The 17,582-nt window shown below is 41.8% G+C and overlaps 1 protein-coding gene across 5 annotated transcripts in view; it reads right to left on the bottom strand.

Moving 5' to 3' along the window:
- Positions 1-7,482: 7,482 nt before the first annotated feature.
- The window catches only part of LOC131286169 (complexin), a 92,054-nt gene continuing 81,954 nt past the window's right edge, over positions 7,483-17,582 (bottom strand). For all 5 annotated transcript variants that reach the window (XM_058315068.1, XM_058315067.1, XM_058315065.1 and 2 more), the window contains 2 exons: positions 12,853-12,985; positions 7,483-7,764 (listed from right to left, as the gene is read on the bottom strand). In XM_058315068.1, the coding sequence (XP_058171051.1) occupies positions 7,691-7,764; positions 12,853-12,985 (207 nt within the window). In that variant the 3' untranslated portion in view covers positions 7,483-7,690. The remainder of the gene's footprint in view (positions 7,765-12,852; positions 12,986-17,582) is intronic.

The following is a 17,582-nucleotide window of genomic DNA, read 5'->3' as shown; positions in this document are numbered from 1 at the left end:
GTCTAAATGTTTTTTTTTTCTAAGCTTGACAAAGCACTACGATTCGATAGGTTAGATGAATAGAATAGATTGCGTTCTTCGGAGTATGTTGTAAGAGGAAGTCTTCTTGTGTAGGAGTGATGTTTATATAGTTATCATTTGTTAAGCGACAAACAAGTGAAATTGATAATTATCTGTTTTTGCTTCAAAATGGTAGAAAGTTCATTTAGTTTCGATGTGAATTGGGCAGTTCGTAAAAGTGAGAGGGATCGACGAGTAGATCCTTCCGGAAATGGAAGGTTAATGAATCGAAACCAATGCTTGAAGTATCATTCTTTAGGAGAGTTAGCAAATGCGATAGTTATAGTCGTCAAGAGAAGAATGTTGAGAAGAATGAAAAATCCTGTCAGGATGTTCAAAACGAATATTCCGAAACCTTTCTATGGAGTGTTTGTAGTAAAGGGTGTGAAAAGATTTGCTTAAAAGACTTGCCTGGAGTTACGAGAGAAACCCTTGCTAAAGGCTTCTCATACCCGCTGGGAGGCTACTCTTGTGCTGCAGTTCATTATTCCGGTGGTCGCTCTTTTTCGGTCAATCGCGTTACATTTTCCTCTGAAACTACATCAACTAGTTAATAAATCTGCGCTACGATTCGTACTACTCAGAATTGCTTTCCTCGATTAGTTATTTTTTCAATACAATTGAACTTTCTTTACAACCACTAGACACTAGAAAATAACGGCATGGGAACATTTGGTTTAGCGTTATTATAAAGTTTGAAAAACTTAATTTCAATTCATGAAAAGCTTTCAAAATTCACTTCAATCATTTTCTAAATATTACACGTAATTTCAGATCAATTACAATTAACCGGATTAAACTTACTTATGACTGCACGATCACTATGAACTGAGCAAAATCATGAAAGGGTTTTTGTTAATTGCCTCTTTAAATATTATTTACTCTAATGCACTACGTTCTATAGACTACGCTCCGTTGAATGTGTATATATTCATGCACTTGTGACATGGCCGCGTTCATCTTTTTCTGCCGCATAATAATTGACATGTATATTGTTTCCTTTGCTTCTTCCTTGTGTCCAAGAGTCATCTTTCTTTTGTTTGCTCCATATGTTTATCGGGTTTTCTAATGAAATAAACCATTTTCCGTTTTATTCTTTTCTGAACCATTCGTTTTTCTTTTCTTTGTCACACTTGGTCGCCAATGGCTGTCATATTGTGTTGATCTGTTGTTGTATGCTTGATTTTTTTCCTTTTAGAATTTCTCTACCAAAGCTTGCACTAACGAAACAGCCGTCAGAATAAAATCCTCTTTTCACAACACCCACATTGGACATCAGGTTAATTTGAAAGAGTTGTTACGAGTGTTTTCCTTTCATCTAACGAGTTTTTTTTTACCATTATGAATTTGCAGTGTAATGAAAGTGGACTATTGTATGAATATGATCAGTTTAGTAGAGTCCTGATCGTTCGAGAAAGACGCAAACACACTCTCATCCGCACACGCGCACAACATTAAACAAACACACACACACACATACCAAGCTGCACGAGGATAAGCCGAGCAAGTCAAGCCAGAAAGAAAGAAAAAGCACAGTGGTTAAAGAAAAAAGAAAAGCCCATTTGGTGTTCGTTTTCAACAGTTTCTTCTGTGTTTTATTCCTTAATTATTTTTTTTCTTTTGTTTTTAATTTCATTTCATCAATGTGTAACACTGTTTTTTTTTATTCGTTTTCTTCAAACCGTTTCTTGTTTTGTTTCAACAATTATAAACAAACGCGTTGCCTAATGCATGGTGGTTTGTGGTGATGGATGTGTTGGTTGGTTGTCATGGTGATAACTAGGTTGTGATGGTGACTGTTGTAGAGACCGTGTTGTCTGAAGATGCTGCCAAGACAGGTGACTCTGTTTTTTGGATTTAAGGATCATGATCATACCATTCCCGGATCACTTATGTCTCTGGTCTGGTCTGGTTGGTTCTTGGACTGCACTTTTTGCACCCAATCTTCTTTGCAGAGTAGCTATTTTTTCTGTTGTTTTGTTTTTCTGTGTTTCAGTGATAGATTTTCGGTTGAATTTATTTTTGTTGTTGTTGAAAACACACAAACAAAAGGACTAAGAAAGCCTCTCCCCCGATGAAAATCGCTAGTAGAGATTTCGGCAGAAGCGTGAAAAGCGATACGATCGCGTTGCGTCTATTATAAGAGAATTAATAAAGCAGTTGCAGCCCAACCGGTAGGCTTTCGGTTTTCTTGTTTGTTGAGGGAATTTTTCCTTACTATGCTTACATGTCACTATTATTGTTATAAAGTTACGTGTATATGTGTATGTTTATATAGATATATATATTTAAAGTACTGGTAGGAACGCGAATGGGAGGAAAAATGGAGGTTCGCTAAGAGAATTGCGAATATGTGTGTAACGCGGCTGATCGAAGTGTACTTACTTGTTCTCTTGTATTATTTCTATACCTTCCCAATTCATAACGGCAATTATGGAAATTGAAGAATGCGAAAGTAGTACAGGGACAGAAAGGAAAAACGCATAAAAAGCAAGTAGGAAAACATCATCAAATGGTCAGTTTCTTCTAGAGCGATGTATGTGTTTTTCTTGAGAACATGATGGTCGTTCAGAAAGAAGACAAACGAAGGAAATAAATTTCACCATAACAATCCGTTCCAAACGGGTTTAGTAAAACCGATGCTCGTAAGTCTGGTCCGGTCCCCTTTTCCCCGTTTTGAACGTTTATTTTGAAGAATATTGTATTTCTGTTAAATTACTTGTCCATACCGTCTGTTGCCATTTTTCGCTCTTTGCATTTGTTTTCCAGTTTTCCCACTTTTCCTCGTTGTTTCATCCCATTCTACGTTCGGTAAATGTGTGTTGTATGTTTTTCTTTGTTTCATAGGTAGAGAGAATAGAGAGAAAGGGTAAATGCGCCCTTCGCGAACGACAGACTCGTGGTGTTCATGTGTGTTTTCCTTGTTTTTCGCTTCGTTTGTATATTTTCCAACCGGTGTCCATAGGATGCTTTATGTAACTTTTTATTTTTATTCCACAACAAGATGAGACATTTGCTTTCAACAACTCGTTCAATAACAATTGCCCGATTATTGACTGCCCCGTGTGTTGTTTCACAGCATCGGAGCATCCTTTTGTCTTTCCTTGATCCTGTTTCCTGCTTGTGCTTGTGTTGAGTGTCTGTGTCTTGCAGTGTCGTGTATTCTGATGCCTTGTTGCAGGGGAGTGTGATCAGGGGGTTTGCTTTTTGGTTTTCTCTTTAATAATATACTTTGCTTGTTTCGTTTATAATATTTTATAATACACATTCACTACTACCACACACACACACACACGACATCAATGAGCTGCGATAGATACACATACAGAGGGTGCTGGGGGCGATCGGGTCGGCCTTCTACAACAACAATGATTGTAGTGCCTCTGCGGGAGAAGGAGTAGAAGGAGCAGAATGCAACGACAGGAAACAACAAGACGGAAATAGATATTGAGTAGAAAAGAAAAAGAGCAACACAGAGAAAGACCATCGAATAGGTGAAGTGAAAGCATAAAATCGGAAAATGTTCACTACGAAACCATTTAGTGAATTTGAAACTGCTGTTTGGCAGGAAAATATATCAGGTTCAGGTTGATTTTTCAACTGTTTTTCTTGCTATAAATATTAGCCTGTCGTGTGATGCGTCGTGCCATTATTGTAACATTTTACCATTCTTGCCCTTATGTATGTATACGCGCATCCGGTTTGGGAGGGTGTCCTTTATGTGTGTGTTTTTTTTTAATTTTCTTCATTTCGGGCTTCATCTGCTACCGGATGCCGCCCACGTTGTTTATTGCTGTTTTACACATTTATTGTATATCGAACTAGAAACGTAAACAAACGAACCGAAAACCAACACGAATCGACACGACATTGCACAGGGAGGTTGGAAAATGGGATAGCAAAAGGAAAGCGAAAATCCCACACTAACAGCAAAGAGAAAAAGAGAGGAGGAGGAAAAAATAAGAAGGAAGTGCAGCAGAGGTTAGGTTTTCTTCTGCAATTAATGTTGGCCATACAAAGATGTCTTGTGAAAACCAAGGGCTTTTAAAGCCGTCGACGAAAGAGTGTTTGGTGGCGAGTACAAGGAGAAAGTGGAAAAAGTCCTCGCCGATTCCTAGCGACACAGATACAGGGAAAGCTTTCAGTGCTGAAGTGTGCTGTGAAAACTGTTTTAACGATCACTCTCGATCACTCGCCAGTCAAAGGTGGACACTCGGTCCACACTGTATAATTATCACTCGTTTTCATGTGTCATTTGCTTTTCGGTTGCTTTTCACCGGTTTCCTACATATTTTTTTTTGTTTTCTCCGGAAGTGCACTTGAAGATGCTGCTTTTCGATGTTTTTGATTTGGGGTTTTCCATTCAACGGGGGGAAGGTTTGGTTTGGAAATGGTTTTGTTTTTATTACTTGCTATGTTGTATTCGGATGGTCGTCGTGTTTGGTTTCATGAAACACTGGGGTTTGGTATGATAAATCTACACATCATGAAATTAGAGTGAGGTAAACATCAAACACAAATGTGCCGAAGAGCAAGAAAACAGTTAACACAAAACACGGAGAGATAAAAAAAAATGCTGACATGTTGAAAATTGGGCTTTTAAATGCGGACGTTTTAGGTCCGGGAAGTTTATACCTTCTCCGGCTAACCATATGATAAACCAGAAAACTATATACAACTAGTTAGAATAACAATTTTTACGCAACGCTGGTAGCCACCTCTACAACAGGTTTATCCCTCAAACCTTCAAACTTCCTAGGGATGGGATTTTCCTCCTCCTTACAGATGCCGCTGTCTACCATTGCACATGCCACCCATACGAGTAAACTGATGAGATAAGAGTTTAATTACGTTGCTTGTTTTAGTATTCACTGAGCAAACACAGTCCAGAAATGCTTCCGGTACTTCTCGGTAGCCCACCTTCTCCCAACACCATACCCTGGTTCCGTACGATCCCATTCCGCGACAACCTGCACCGTTTCCGCACGCGTTTGTGTGTGTTTTCGTGAGCTTTGCTGCTTTACAGTGTGTAAATGGAGATTTATTTGTTTTAAATGTAAAATTCTGCTTCCACTATGAGATCCTTTGTCTGGTAGCAACCGTGCTTGTTACATGATTTATCCTTTCCTTGGAATTCCTACCATTCTTGCGCAGGGTTTTGTTTTGCTTTCAAGGGAATCGGGTTTTTTTTATTACTCATTCAATTTCTTATTTAAACTTCAACGAATTTCAAGCTAATTGTAATAATAATATGCTAAATTTCTCTTTCTCTAATGCTCTTTCATTGTCTTATGTGTGTGTGTTTTTTTTTGTTTTCTCTAAATGTACATTTTTTCACACTTTGCTACGCTCGCTTTGCATACATGTGTGTTTGAAATGTATTTTTATGTGTCCTTCTGTTACGGTGTATTTTAATGTGTGGTGTGAAACATGTTAAATGGTTCTAGGTTTCGGTTGGGGGAATGTTTTGTTCTCTGTTTTGCAACTATATTTATCCTTTGCCTTTATGTCTTCTTGGCACACACACATATATTGCCATGGTGCCTGTTTTCGTTTTGTTTATGTTCTGTTTAGTTTTTCCTTTCGTCTCCGCTAAAGTTAAAACATTTGCATTTTTTTATAATTTATTTGTATTCTTTTCCTTTCCTAACGCTTTCAATCAACTGGGTTAACGATCAAAAAAGACAACGCGAAAAATATTTGACTAACACGAAATGTGTGTGTGTGTGAACGTCACGATCCGGTTTGGGACGTACAAGCACTACGACCATTTTTTCTATTGGTTTCGAGGCGGGTTTCTTCTTTTAATTTGTTTTATATTGTTTTGTTTATCAACTTCTTTAGTTTCAGATGAATTAGAATAATCTAGCGAACGCGATCGTCGGCCCACCGGAGGCTCCACGAATCGCGGTTCACTTCATTGCTTGCAGGATCATTGCGACCTTTTTGGCTTGCCGCTCACCGTTGTTCGACCGTCCCTTCTCTGTCCCTTCGATTCGATTTGTTTTTGTTTTAATGTTTTTGTCTCTCTTGTATCACTTTGGAATTCTATCACAAACATTTACCACGTGATTTCAATTAAATGGAGTGATAACTTGATCGAACGCCTCGCAGGGAAATATCCTCTAGGCCAGTGGCAGTAGAAGAAGAAGAGGAAGAACAGTAAGAAGATGATGAAGAAGAAGAGACAGAACCTAACGAAACCAGGTTCCAAAAGAAGGGGTGGGGGTTTGGGATGGGTTGGAACGTAATTGTTCGAAACCAGCAGCAACGCATGGTGAAACCGATCGATGTAGTTTAGCGTTGAAGCCATGCGGCAACCAATTCGGTTGCACTTGTGTCGCTGGCCCAAAGTTAGTTGGGAGGACGAATCGAATAACACAAACGCAACCAGCAATCAATTGGAATGCAATACAGCACAAAGCTGCCCCCATTAATGGCAACGAACAGCACTGGAACGGAAGCTATCCACGTAACGCCTAACGCTTGTGATGCATAACGACTTTGACTAGAGCTTAAGTTGTTTTCTATGTCTTTTGTTTTAACTGTGGGTGTTCTGTTTTGTTTACTTTGCGTATGAGTGTTTCAGCTTTGTGTGTTTTCTTCCCTTTTGATTTGTGTGAGTGTGTGTTTTGGTTTTCCTTGTTCTATACTTCACTATGTTTCGTTTGCTTTTTGTTTGAGATTAATCACAATTTTTGCTTATTTGTTGCCTGATGTAATTTTAAAGTCATTTTCTTTTACCTTTATACTGCAATTACTAATTTTATATTTTTCTTTGCCACTACGTACTTTCTTCCTTTCCCTTTCGCAAAGAGCTCCTAATATTTTTAACAATTTTTTGAATATTTTTTTTATTACTCTGTTTCTTCTCTGCTGTGTTTTTTTCCTCAATGCCTCTGCCAATTCCGCATTTTCTTCTCCTACATGTTTTTTTTTGTTTTCACTATTACAACTCACAACTACTTTTATGGTGGAATTTGAACGTGTGGAACGCGCTCGAAAAGAAACGTTCCAAGCGCTTCGATCGTCACTCGTCGGTTGTCCGGTCTGTTCGTCTAATCTGGCCTTTGATGGTGAATGGTGTTGGTGATGTGCAGGTCATCGTGTGGGTGTCGGTGTCTGGTGGATGATCCCCTGCGCCGTGCAGGTGTGTTCCTCTGCCGATGCAAATCCGTGCAGGAATTTCCGGTTCTTCTGTCATGTATTCTCTCATATAACGTTGCACGTGTAACGCCTGATTTTCACACAAACACACGAAGCGCTCGATGGCCGGCAGCGTTGTTGAGCCAGGCTGCGTCGAGCTAATGATCACCATTGCGCTGCTCCAATCTCCAGCGGCCATCTTTAGTAGTCCTGGATGTGTTTGTATGTATGTAGGTATGTGTGTGTGTGTTAGTTTGAGAGTGCTTGTATTATGCCTCTCAACACATACGGCTGCCCTTTCATTCGTGCAAGCGATCCTTTCATGTCCACGAACTGATACGACAATCGTTGGGCGCAGCCGGGGACGCACTGATCGAGACGTGGATGTTCCGGTAGTTGTGGCTGTGTTGTTGCATGCTGTCGCTGTGGTCGTCAAATATTACTGAATACTTGGTTGGTAGAGTCGGTGCGACGCGGTGCACAATCACTGCAGGGAGCATTTGCCCTCGATTTGCGTCTTGATCTCGTTCACCTGCGTCTCTATGGAGTTTTTCAACTCTGCGCGTTTCGCCGTAGTTACGATCGATACACGCACAGAAGCACATGGACACACATATACGGGAGGCGCGATATTTAGTAGGCGTTGTTAGTAGGACGTTCAGTATGCACGTTGTTAGTAGAGGTAGAAGTAGAAGCCGGGCGGAAGAAATATAGAGCGAGAAAGAGAAAGAAAGAGAAAAAAACAAAACGCATTGTCATTAGCAACGATCGCCACTCATCTCCAGCAGCCATATAAACGCCGAACAAAGATGGCTTCAAATGCTTCGGAAGCCATGTACACAGGTTATATAAATTGTTTCAGCACGTAAGTATGTAACACAAGCTTGGTTGGATGCGTTAGGCAGCCAGAGACTAAGTAGTAGTAGTAGTTGTAGTAGTAGTAGTAGTAGTAGTAGTTTTGGTAATAGTTAAGAATAATTGATATAGACAGTTAAACAACTAGTGAAGAGCCGGTGAGGATAGAGAAAAACGAAGAAAGATAGAGAATAAGACAGAGTAGGAGAGATTGAGAAGAACAAACAAGAGAGCGACAGTCACAGCAAACCATTGAAACGTGTACTATGGTTGTGACGGGAAAACAGGGATAAACAAACAGGTTTCTCAGGAACAAAAATGGCGGCTTAGTTTTAACAAACGTTTACTCCAGTGTGTTGGCAATGCAGTGTAAAATGTTGCTTTGGAGTTTTAGTGACATTTGTTTCGTGATTTTAAGCATCGTTCATTCAGCCGTTGCATGGCCTGCTACGTGTGGGTGGTTGTTTCGTTCGAATGTGTCGCTCTTTTGCATAAGTATACTTGTTGGTGTCGATGTTGGCACACTTGACCTACTTCGTATGGAAAGAGACCTTCAACGGGGGTGCTTGGGTGTTGTATTGGTGGGACGGGAAACAACCGTGGAAATGTGAGTGGACAGTCAACCGGAAGCGGCCTGTCACGGTGCGTCATCCGTACGGCGATGGCACAATTCGCACAAGACAACGTGTGGCACACAAATTAGAACGCGCCAACACTGATGTCTGACGGACCGTGGTTGGCTTATGTTGCTGACAGCACGTCCTCACCGTTCGCTTCGGCGTTGCATCGTTCTCTTCAGTATGCATTCATGGAAATGAAGGACATGAACATGCACTTAAACAATGCACCCGTCACACATCCTTACGTTCGCCAGCAATCAGTGTAAATTATGAGCCCCAAAAGAGTCACGGTGGATGGAAAAACGGTAAAGGAAATAAGTGTGTCTACTGTGACAAATTGGATTCTGGTTCCCTGTCCAATGCTGGATGGGTTATATGGAGTGCTGTTCCTAATGGCTTTGTGGTAGATATTTCCGACCGAAGGAAAATGCATAAAAAAAAGCTACAATTGAAAGACAATGGGTTGAAGCATGTATGAAAAAGACAAACAATGCAAAAAGATACAATTAAGGTAGATTGCGCGAAATACGGGATATCCTCAAATTGTAGACGTGTAGCAGTTTGTCGTAAGCAAGTAGAAAGATATTGAAACGAAAGCGAAGCATGTGGTAATGAATCCCTTTTATGCCAAGTCTTTCCGTGTGAGGAGTAAATTTTCTATTACCATTTTAATATACCAAAAGTCGGTAGCCAGATGGGAAGAATTGTGTTTCTATTTCTTCGCTGTGTTTTGTAACGCCAATACACTCTCTTTCTCTTTCACCGTGTTATGCAGGTAGCAAGTGTCATGTGGAATGATTTAAGGAAACATATTTTGTTTAAAACTTGATTCATCTTGCCTTATCGAATCCAATATTGTCTGACGAAAAATTCCAAAACAACGTTTCAGCGTGGCCTGCGCTTTCTTCGAAGTACAAAAACAGGGACCACAAGGAAAAGTAATTGCGGTGTAGTAAAGCTCTGACGTTTTGTTGTGGAGAACGTTGCGTTTTGAGGTGGAATATGAGTCGGGTGGTGTTGTGTTGGATCAGTTTTTGCATCGCTTGTGCCACCGTAGGAAACGTACTCTACTAAATGGATGCCTTAACAAACAAAGCGGATGGTGAACGAAACGCTACTTGAACCAATACATAATCACACGTAGATACGACAGATGGTAAAAAGGTTAGGGAACATAGGTAACAACTCATATAAAGATGGAAAAGGATCGTATGTATGAAATGGATCGCGTAGCATAAAAGGTTAAATTTTTCATTCAGAAAGGTGGAGAAAAGCATGTTAAAAAATAGAGACAAAGACAGATATAAAAAAACAAATCTATTGATATAAAACGCAATAAACTTTGATTAATATCGAAACAACTATTAGACAGCAAAGAAGATAACAGGAGTGAGTGAAACGAGTGGATCAAACGATTGAAGAAAAGTTACAGCTGTGAATAAAAATTATGCGCAAGGGGCTTCACAGACCCAAAAAGCCTGTGAAACAGACACTGTAGGATAGCAACACTTATGAAAGAGAAAGAGTTCTATGGATAGAGAGAAAAAGAGAAAGGATGAAAAGCCTATCGCTGTACATCTAGGAAGATACTAGGAGCGATAAGTCCGTTCTGTCCGGGAGATTCGGCTTACGACAAACGATGACCAGAAACAAAACATAAAGCCTTCAACATAGGTTTCGAAAGGGCAGAAAGAAAGAAATTGGGAACTAATAGCACATAAACGCTACTGGACACGAACACGGCTAAGAAGAGAACCTCAAGCAGGCAGCACCACGGCCCTGTGCACGGTTCGGTTCCGGAGGTCTGAATCATGAGAAGTGTGGCCGTTCAGTCGGCACATTTTTAAGTTTGGTTTTCTGAAGCAAATTTGCTCGTTTTGATTTTTTACTTGCATTGGACTGGATGTAAAGTGACATTTATATGTTTTGTAGAGTGACTTTCTTTGCTTTACAGTAACTTCTTTTTAAACAGACATTTTTGGTTACGGTTAGGGATTCTAGAGGTCGACGGTAAAACACGTTTAAACACGTACTTAAACACCTTTAGTTATCCATATGCATCTTTACGGGATGTATAGAGAAAGGGAGAGCGGGGGGGCGGGTGGTAGAGAAAAAAGGGGTACAACATCTCTTCTGGAGTTAGCAGAAAGTGATACACTACACAATATCTTGCTACTTACTTCGATTACCGGTTGATGGTTCGCCATCTACAAGAAACGGGATCAAAATGGATGTTTTTTTTTTTGGTGGTTTTTATGTTCGTTCGATGAGCGATTGCGTTGGGATGACCGAAGAGAAGAGGTTGACGAGTATGAGGGGAGATGTTACTTTTGCCCGTTTCGTTCTTAATTTGGTTTTTGGTTTATTTTGGGGTTAGGGGCTTTCTGGTTGGGTGTTATGTAGTGTTGACCGTGGAGTCGACAGGGTCGAAGTGTGCACTATGGTTTTTTTCGGTGGCGGTTTCGAGCTCTTGGAGGACACAGTCAGTGCAGAGGTTAATGTTTTGCTTTGTGAACTACGTTTGGCATAGGATTACAGTAATGTAGAGAGGAAGATGGTGGTTGAAAATATAATAGAAAACTTCTTGAATGTATCGACGAAGAAATTGATTATCCCAGTTATTATCTTACACTATATGTTCCATCTACACATTTAAGAGAAACCGATTTCAATTCATCGTTTGGTGAACTCTATCTACTATTAGTGTATATTTCAGTAAGAAGTTCTCCGTTAGTAGTAATGATTGCATTGAAAGCTCCATTTAATGTCGAGACACTAACATTGATGAAGTTGTAACATAAAATGTATCGAAAAACTTCTCATAGGATGAAAAAAGGTACAAAATGGAGGTACTTGATTAAAGCTCTGTGGTTTCAGAATATTATTGTAACTTGTGAATAGGTAAAGTTCTGCCGTGCATACAGTGGAATCCTGGATAACGTACGTATAACGCGACCGGAGACAAATTACTAAACATTTGGTTTAAATTTTGTGGGTGTCCAAACTTCTATTACACATCTTGTATCCCCATTGTGTGTCATAATGAAACATAAAATGACGAAAATATTGCAACAACAATATTATATTGTAGCACCGTCAAGAAAGAAAACTGTGAAGTGAAGAAGTACCGCGGCTTGGCTGTTATACGAGTTTATCCAGGTTCAACTGTAAATAAAACTGGGCAAACATCATCAAAAAGTTTGCTGAATTCAATCTCTTCTGGTTGCAGCAAATACTTGCCTAGCAGCATAAAACTGAGAGATTTCGGTCTGAAGTTCATCATAAGTGTGCTTGTTTAAAACGTTTGTATGTAAGCTCTTAAAGTACACCGAGAATGTTTTAAATATTTTCTAATTCCATTATCATTTGTCTATGCTTAGGATAACGTCCATAAAGTGTGTGGTTTGTTTGTTAACATTAAAAACATTTACTACTACGTAATGCCATATCCTTTTTCCCACTAATAGCTATCAGATTGTTACTTTGCGCCTAAACCTATCACTTTCAAAAGCATTGCGGGGCGGTAGCGAACAAATAAGCATTGCAAATCAATCGGAGGGAGTTGCGAAAGCATAATTTAAATTTGATAACAAAAACCAAGAACATACCAGTTTTCATAACTAGCGGTGAAAAATAAACAAAAGTTCGGAAGTAACTAAAGAGAGAAAATAATAATTATAAAAATGGACAAAACACAAGTTTATTACAGAGAAATAATAGTATGTTACATCAACGATAGATAAATAATAATATCCGTTTTACGTAAGGGCAAACAAATTGTCGGATGTTTTGCTATTGTCATTCGTTTCCCGGTTTCATTCGAGGTAAAACATTGCCGCTCAGTGTGCTGTTGTGGTATTCGTGTATCGCCCCCCTCTCCATTTGCTCCCCTTCCCCCGAACAGGGGGGGTGGAAGAACCCTGGACGGTACCCCAATGGCATAAGCACGAAACAAAATCAAAATCTCGACCGGATCGGATCGGAATGCAAATATGCTTTCTTTTTTTTTTTTTCTTCCTCAAATGCAGCTGTAGCCATCGCGTCCTTTTGGGATCCCTTCCCCCCACCCCTTTTTCTCCAAACCGTCCATCACCGCCTCTCCGAAATGGATCAGCCTACTTCCAGCAGGCGAACCGACCGAACAGGGTACGCACACGACCGCAATACTTACTCGTGAAGTCGTCTAGATCCTCCTGCTCCGCCTCGGCCGCCAGCTCCTCGGGCGTTTTCTTCTTCCGCATCAGCGGGTTCGGTTCTTCCTGGGGTGCCTGCTCGACCACTTCCTCTTTTTTCTTTATGTTATACTGTGGGCGAAAGATAAAGCGAGAGTGGGAAATGTGAGAAAAGTTTCAGCTAAGGTGTGAAAATGTTACGATCCCATCGTTAGGGCGCGCTAGGCGGGCTTTCCGAGCAATTACGATCAATTTCCACTAATCGTTTTGGCGGTGGCCTCCCATTGCTATTCAAAGTCATGGAAAATGGAAATGTTTCCCGTCGGGTAAAAGAATAGTAGATGATGGAAACGAAGTAGGCTGCACAATGGAATAAAGACCTACCGAACAAAAAAGTACTTAGTGGGAAAGATTTTCGGCGATCGGAAAACCTAGGAGGCTGGCCCTCATCATCGTCGTCGCCATCTTTGTCGTGGTTTTGAACGCGCCCCTCGCCCTGTAATCACCATTTTCTGCCTTCCTGGGGGTGTGGAAAAAACGACCGGGGCCCAAACCGTTTTACTGTATTTTTCGACGGAAAATGTCGTGCCTTTCCACTGGTTTGAACACATACACGCTCGGCTGACCTTCGCATCTTCCCGTTTACCGTCGATTAGGGGCCTCGGCTGTTGGAACTGTCATTCGAAAAACTTCAACACCGTGCCAAAAATGGACGCAATTTTCCTACCGACAGGCGCAGGTGGAAATCGTGTGGAACGATGATTTTCCGGCCTTTTCCTCGAGTGATGATGATTGCGCACCAAATCACTCCATTTTCCATTCGGCGCACGACGAAAGGTGATTAGTGCTAGTGTGTTGCCTATTTTCTTGTCGCCTGGGAAAACCCTAGCTATAAATAAGAAAGAAAAAAACGATGCTGCCGAGTAGCGTGGAGGCGGGAGGAAAATGTTAAACGACATCGGTGAGGAAAAGTCACGACATTACGCCACCATCACGTGCCCGGCAGCACTTTGGTCGGGCCCATTAGCAACTGCTTGCTTCCTCGCACACCAACCAACGGCACCACCACCACCACCCCACTACCAACATAGGGCCGACCGTTTGTAGGGCGGCCGGCGATAAATCGAACCAATTCCCGTCTCGGGCGTCCGATCAATCGAAACTAATTTGTGCACATTATTTCACTCGTCAGTGGCACGCGACCGGCACGGTGGGGTGGGAGGACGGTTGACGGGGAAACTTTTAGCCCACGGAGTTTTTCTTCCCCTCCCAATCTTTTGCCTCGTTCCCGCGCAATGGGACGGGGCTTTCGATCGAAGACGTGCGTGTCGGTCGAAGGGAATGTGGGACGCTAATCGGAAAAGTTCGCTTCCGATTACACACTCGGGGTGGGGGTGGCGGGACTAAGCGGAAGCGACATAAACGAGTGTCAATAAGCTGTTCGTTCGTTCGGCATGGATTGAACTTTGATTTTGGCTTAATACGTTCACGGTTGCGATGAATCGTGCGGGGGATGGTTGTAAATCAATCATATCCATTTCCAACGTGTGCGTTACGAAGGCGGATCTAGTTACACAGAAAATTGAATTCATTTATTTCCAACGAAACGCAATCCGTAGCTACTTTTATTTTTTGCTATAGAAAAAATAAAAGTCAAGCTCACATCTGGTTGGAAATAAAAGCAATTTTAATTACAATATGAATGAGAAAAATAACCCACCAGGATTAAATGGGATTGCATTTAATTCACCTGCTATCAACGCCACTCAATTGCAGGTGATTAACTGGAACCGAGCTGAATTTGTTCGAACGAAATCGAGCAACATAAGCAGCCACATCTACACACACACAAACGCACATAAAGCTCGATAAATTTTGGTATCTCTTTAATTTTTTACAGGCGATTCCTGCCAACGAGCGGTTGTGATAAATTGGGCGCGCACACAGCAGGGCGTTAATTCCACCCGAACTGGTTCGAAAATGGTATCCCTCCGGTGTGTCCTAGTGTGTGTGTGTCTGTGTTTTGCGTCACCGCGGCTTTACAACAACCGTTTCGAAATTAACTTTCTGCGGTTCGGTGAACCCGGTGCAGTTCCGGGTGGTAATCAGCGACTCTAATTGAATGATTGCATGAGTTTTTAATCATGACGTTCATTACGCAAGCCGTTCATTAGTGGACGTGCTTACAGCAGGGGATGATGAACATCGGAGTTCGATGTTGTTTGTGTACCGTTTTGTGTACCGTTTTTTTTTTAAAGAAAATGGATATTCTCCACCTACGGTCGTCTGCGATGAAATGGAAATGGTGTGTTACATGTTCACCGCACAGAACGTTACTTCCTACATGGTACGGACAATTAAGAAACAACCAAACACCGGTTACGGGACCAGCTCTGCTTCTACACTGATAAGCCTCGACACAACGACGGGGGGTGGAGGGGCAATCAGAACCTGCTGGTGGTGCGGGAATAATTACACATCCTTCATAATTAAATTATATTCAAGCAAATGGTGTACTGAGCTGGGCTGCTGAGTGGTAGATAAGGAGTGTGCTCAGTGCTCAAAACCAAGCGTCAAGTGCAGACACACCATCGGCCCAAACTACTTCCTGTTTTGTCGAGATTCTCATGTTCCTACTCGACGGTGGATGACGGATGGTGGCTCATTCGGTCGTGACGTTTGGTTCAAACAATGTGCCCTGAAGCGCTGTGCTACTAGAGGCTTTGATAAGCCTGTGACGGTGGAGTTCAACTCGTGACTTTGCTAACTAGTGGGTAATTAAATTTGATTTTACATACAGAAAGCTAGTTAATCGATGTGGGTAATTGCTTCATTAACGATGTGTAGAAGGGTGTGGCATTTTGTAACAAGCAGATAATATTGTGAAGCCATCGGAATTGGAGCGCCGCGTAGGATAAACATGTTTAAGTCGGAGTTTAGATAATCTCTACTCCAAGAGCCTATAAATCAGAAATAAGAACCAACAAGGTGTCGGAGGTAATTGCATCGCAGATGTACCCCAAAATCAGACAGGATTAGATGGAACATCTGTCATAACGATTTTCCGGAACCAGCTGGAATTGTAGATGTTGCGTTCTAACTCGACGAGATTCGAGGGAATGCACACAATCGGAATCTCGGGCTTACAGCTGGGATGTTATCAGATGCGTGGAAGTGTTACAAAATGGAGCAGCACAATGCGTGTGCGAAAACAAGCGCCGATGGGACTATTAGGATGTCACAAGGCAGCGCGCTTGAATGCCTCCAACATCGGCGAATAGGTTCCGGAAGGGACGAACGGGTTGAGAGAACCACCACGTGCGAGCAGATTGATGTTAATTTTCGCTTGTAAACCTCACTTGCAAGTGGACGGTCGGTTAGTTTGCGATGTTGCATTCACTCCGGATCCGGATGGATGGGGGAGGATTAGGGTCCGGAAATTGAATCTTTCGCCGCACCCAAACCCAGCCAGCCGGTGCAGGAAGTGTGTCAACTGGACTGTGCAAATAGTCCGTCCGTCCGCGAGCATTCGCATGTGTCCCGGAGGGAACGGTGGGCAGTGACCACTTGCAGCCACGTCTCGTCGTGGTCGTGGGACGTCGGTCGCCTTTCGTGGTCCGCTGGATGTTCGTCCGAGCGTGACGTTTGCGAATCCCTACGGACTGGTTTGCATTCCAGGGCTCGCTTTGCCGTCCTAATGGTCTGGTGGTTGACAGCAATGCCCTTCCACCGCAAGCATTGATGATTTAGTACACTTCCAGAGGTGGACTGCAGCTGCGACTTCAATTTCCATTTGTTTGCATTAATGATCCATGGCGGGTGGATCATCTATTTCTATTCCAAATGCACCGGCGACCGATTGTTAATTAATTAGCTCTTGGTGCTATAATCAGGAGATTACTATCAGTTATCGGTGGACGGTTTTATGTCACGTATCTGTTGTTTCAGAATAATATTGTAATGTATTGATTATGAGCGGTTTGATCTATTTTGGATCCTTTGAAATATTACATGATCTCTCGAATTGCTTTGACTTAAACGTTTGTTGAGTATGAAATAGTTCTATAAGAGAATATTTCTCTGTAACTCATGATTTTCAGTACACATCTCTCCAAGTAACAAACATCAGATGATAAGGCTAAATAATTCTAGCAATTAAGTTGGTTGCACAACAAATCTAATAGATTCTTCCTCCATCAGGCAAACGTAGTAGGGTTTTACTGGATTTTCCTTTTGTTTCCGTGACGAACGTTAAGCGTGTAAATGGAAGGATTTAAATTCGTTGCGCCGTAACACAGCGATAAACAACTACGGCCCCTTGCGGCTGCAAAACTATTCGTTTTGCGAAGTGAATCGCATGGGGCCGAGATCCGGGCAATAAAAACGAAGGTTTTACACTGATTACCGTAATCCAACGAGAAAGAGTTAGGATGTAGTTTTGTGTATGCATTCATTTTGGCGCGGGGCTAAAAAGTTTGTAAATTCCGGCAAACCATCGGACCGTGAGCCGTTTGCATTTTGTGAACCGTTTGAAAAATGTAACCTCCATCGCGCAGAGAAGCGAATGCAAACGCTAGAGTGAAACGGTGTGGGCAAAAAAGATTCCAACGTTCAAACTAATCCGATCAGCTTAGCTGCAACGATAATCCGGATTGCTTTCGTGCACTTCGCTGGAAGTGGTGCGTTTTTCTTGGCATGGTTTGGACTTTCCATCTGGCATCGACTAGAG

This window comes from Anopheles ziemanni, chromosome 3 (assembly GCF_943734765.1).
Source record: "Anopheles ziemanni chromosome 3, idAnoZiCoDA_A2_x.2, whole genome shotgun sequence".
Lineage (NCBI taxonomy): Eukaryota > Metazoa > Arthropoda > Insecta > Diptera > Culicidae > Anopheles > Anopheles ziemanni.
Note: the sequence above shows the minus strand (reverse complement) of the source record. Positions and strands in the feature narration are given on the sequence as shown.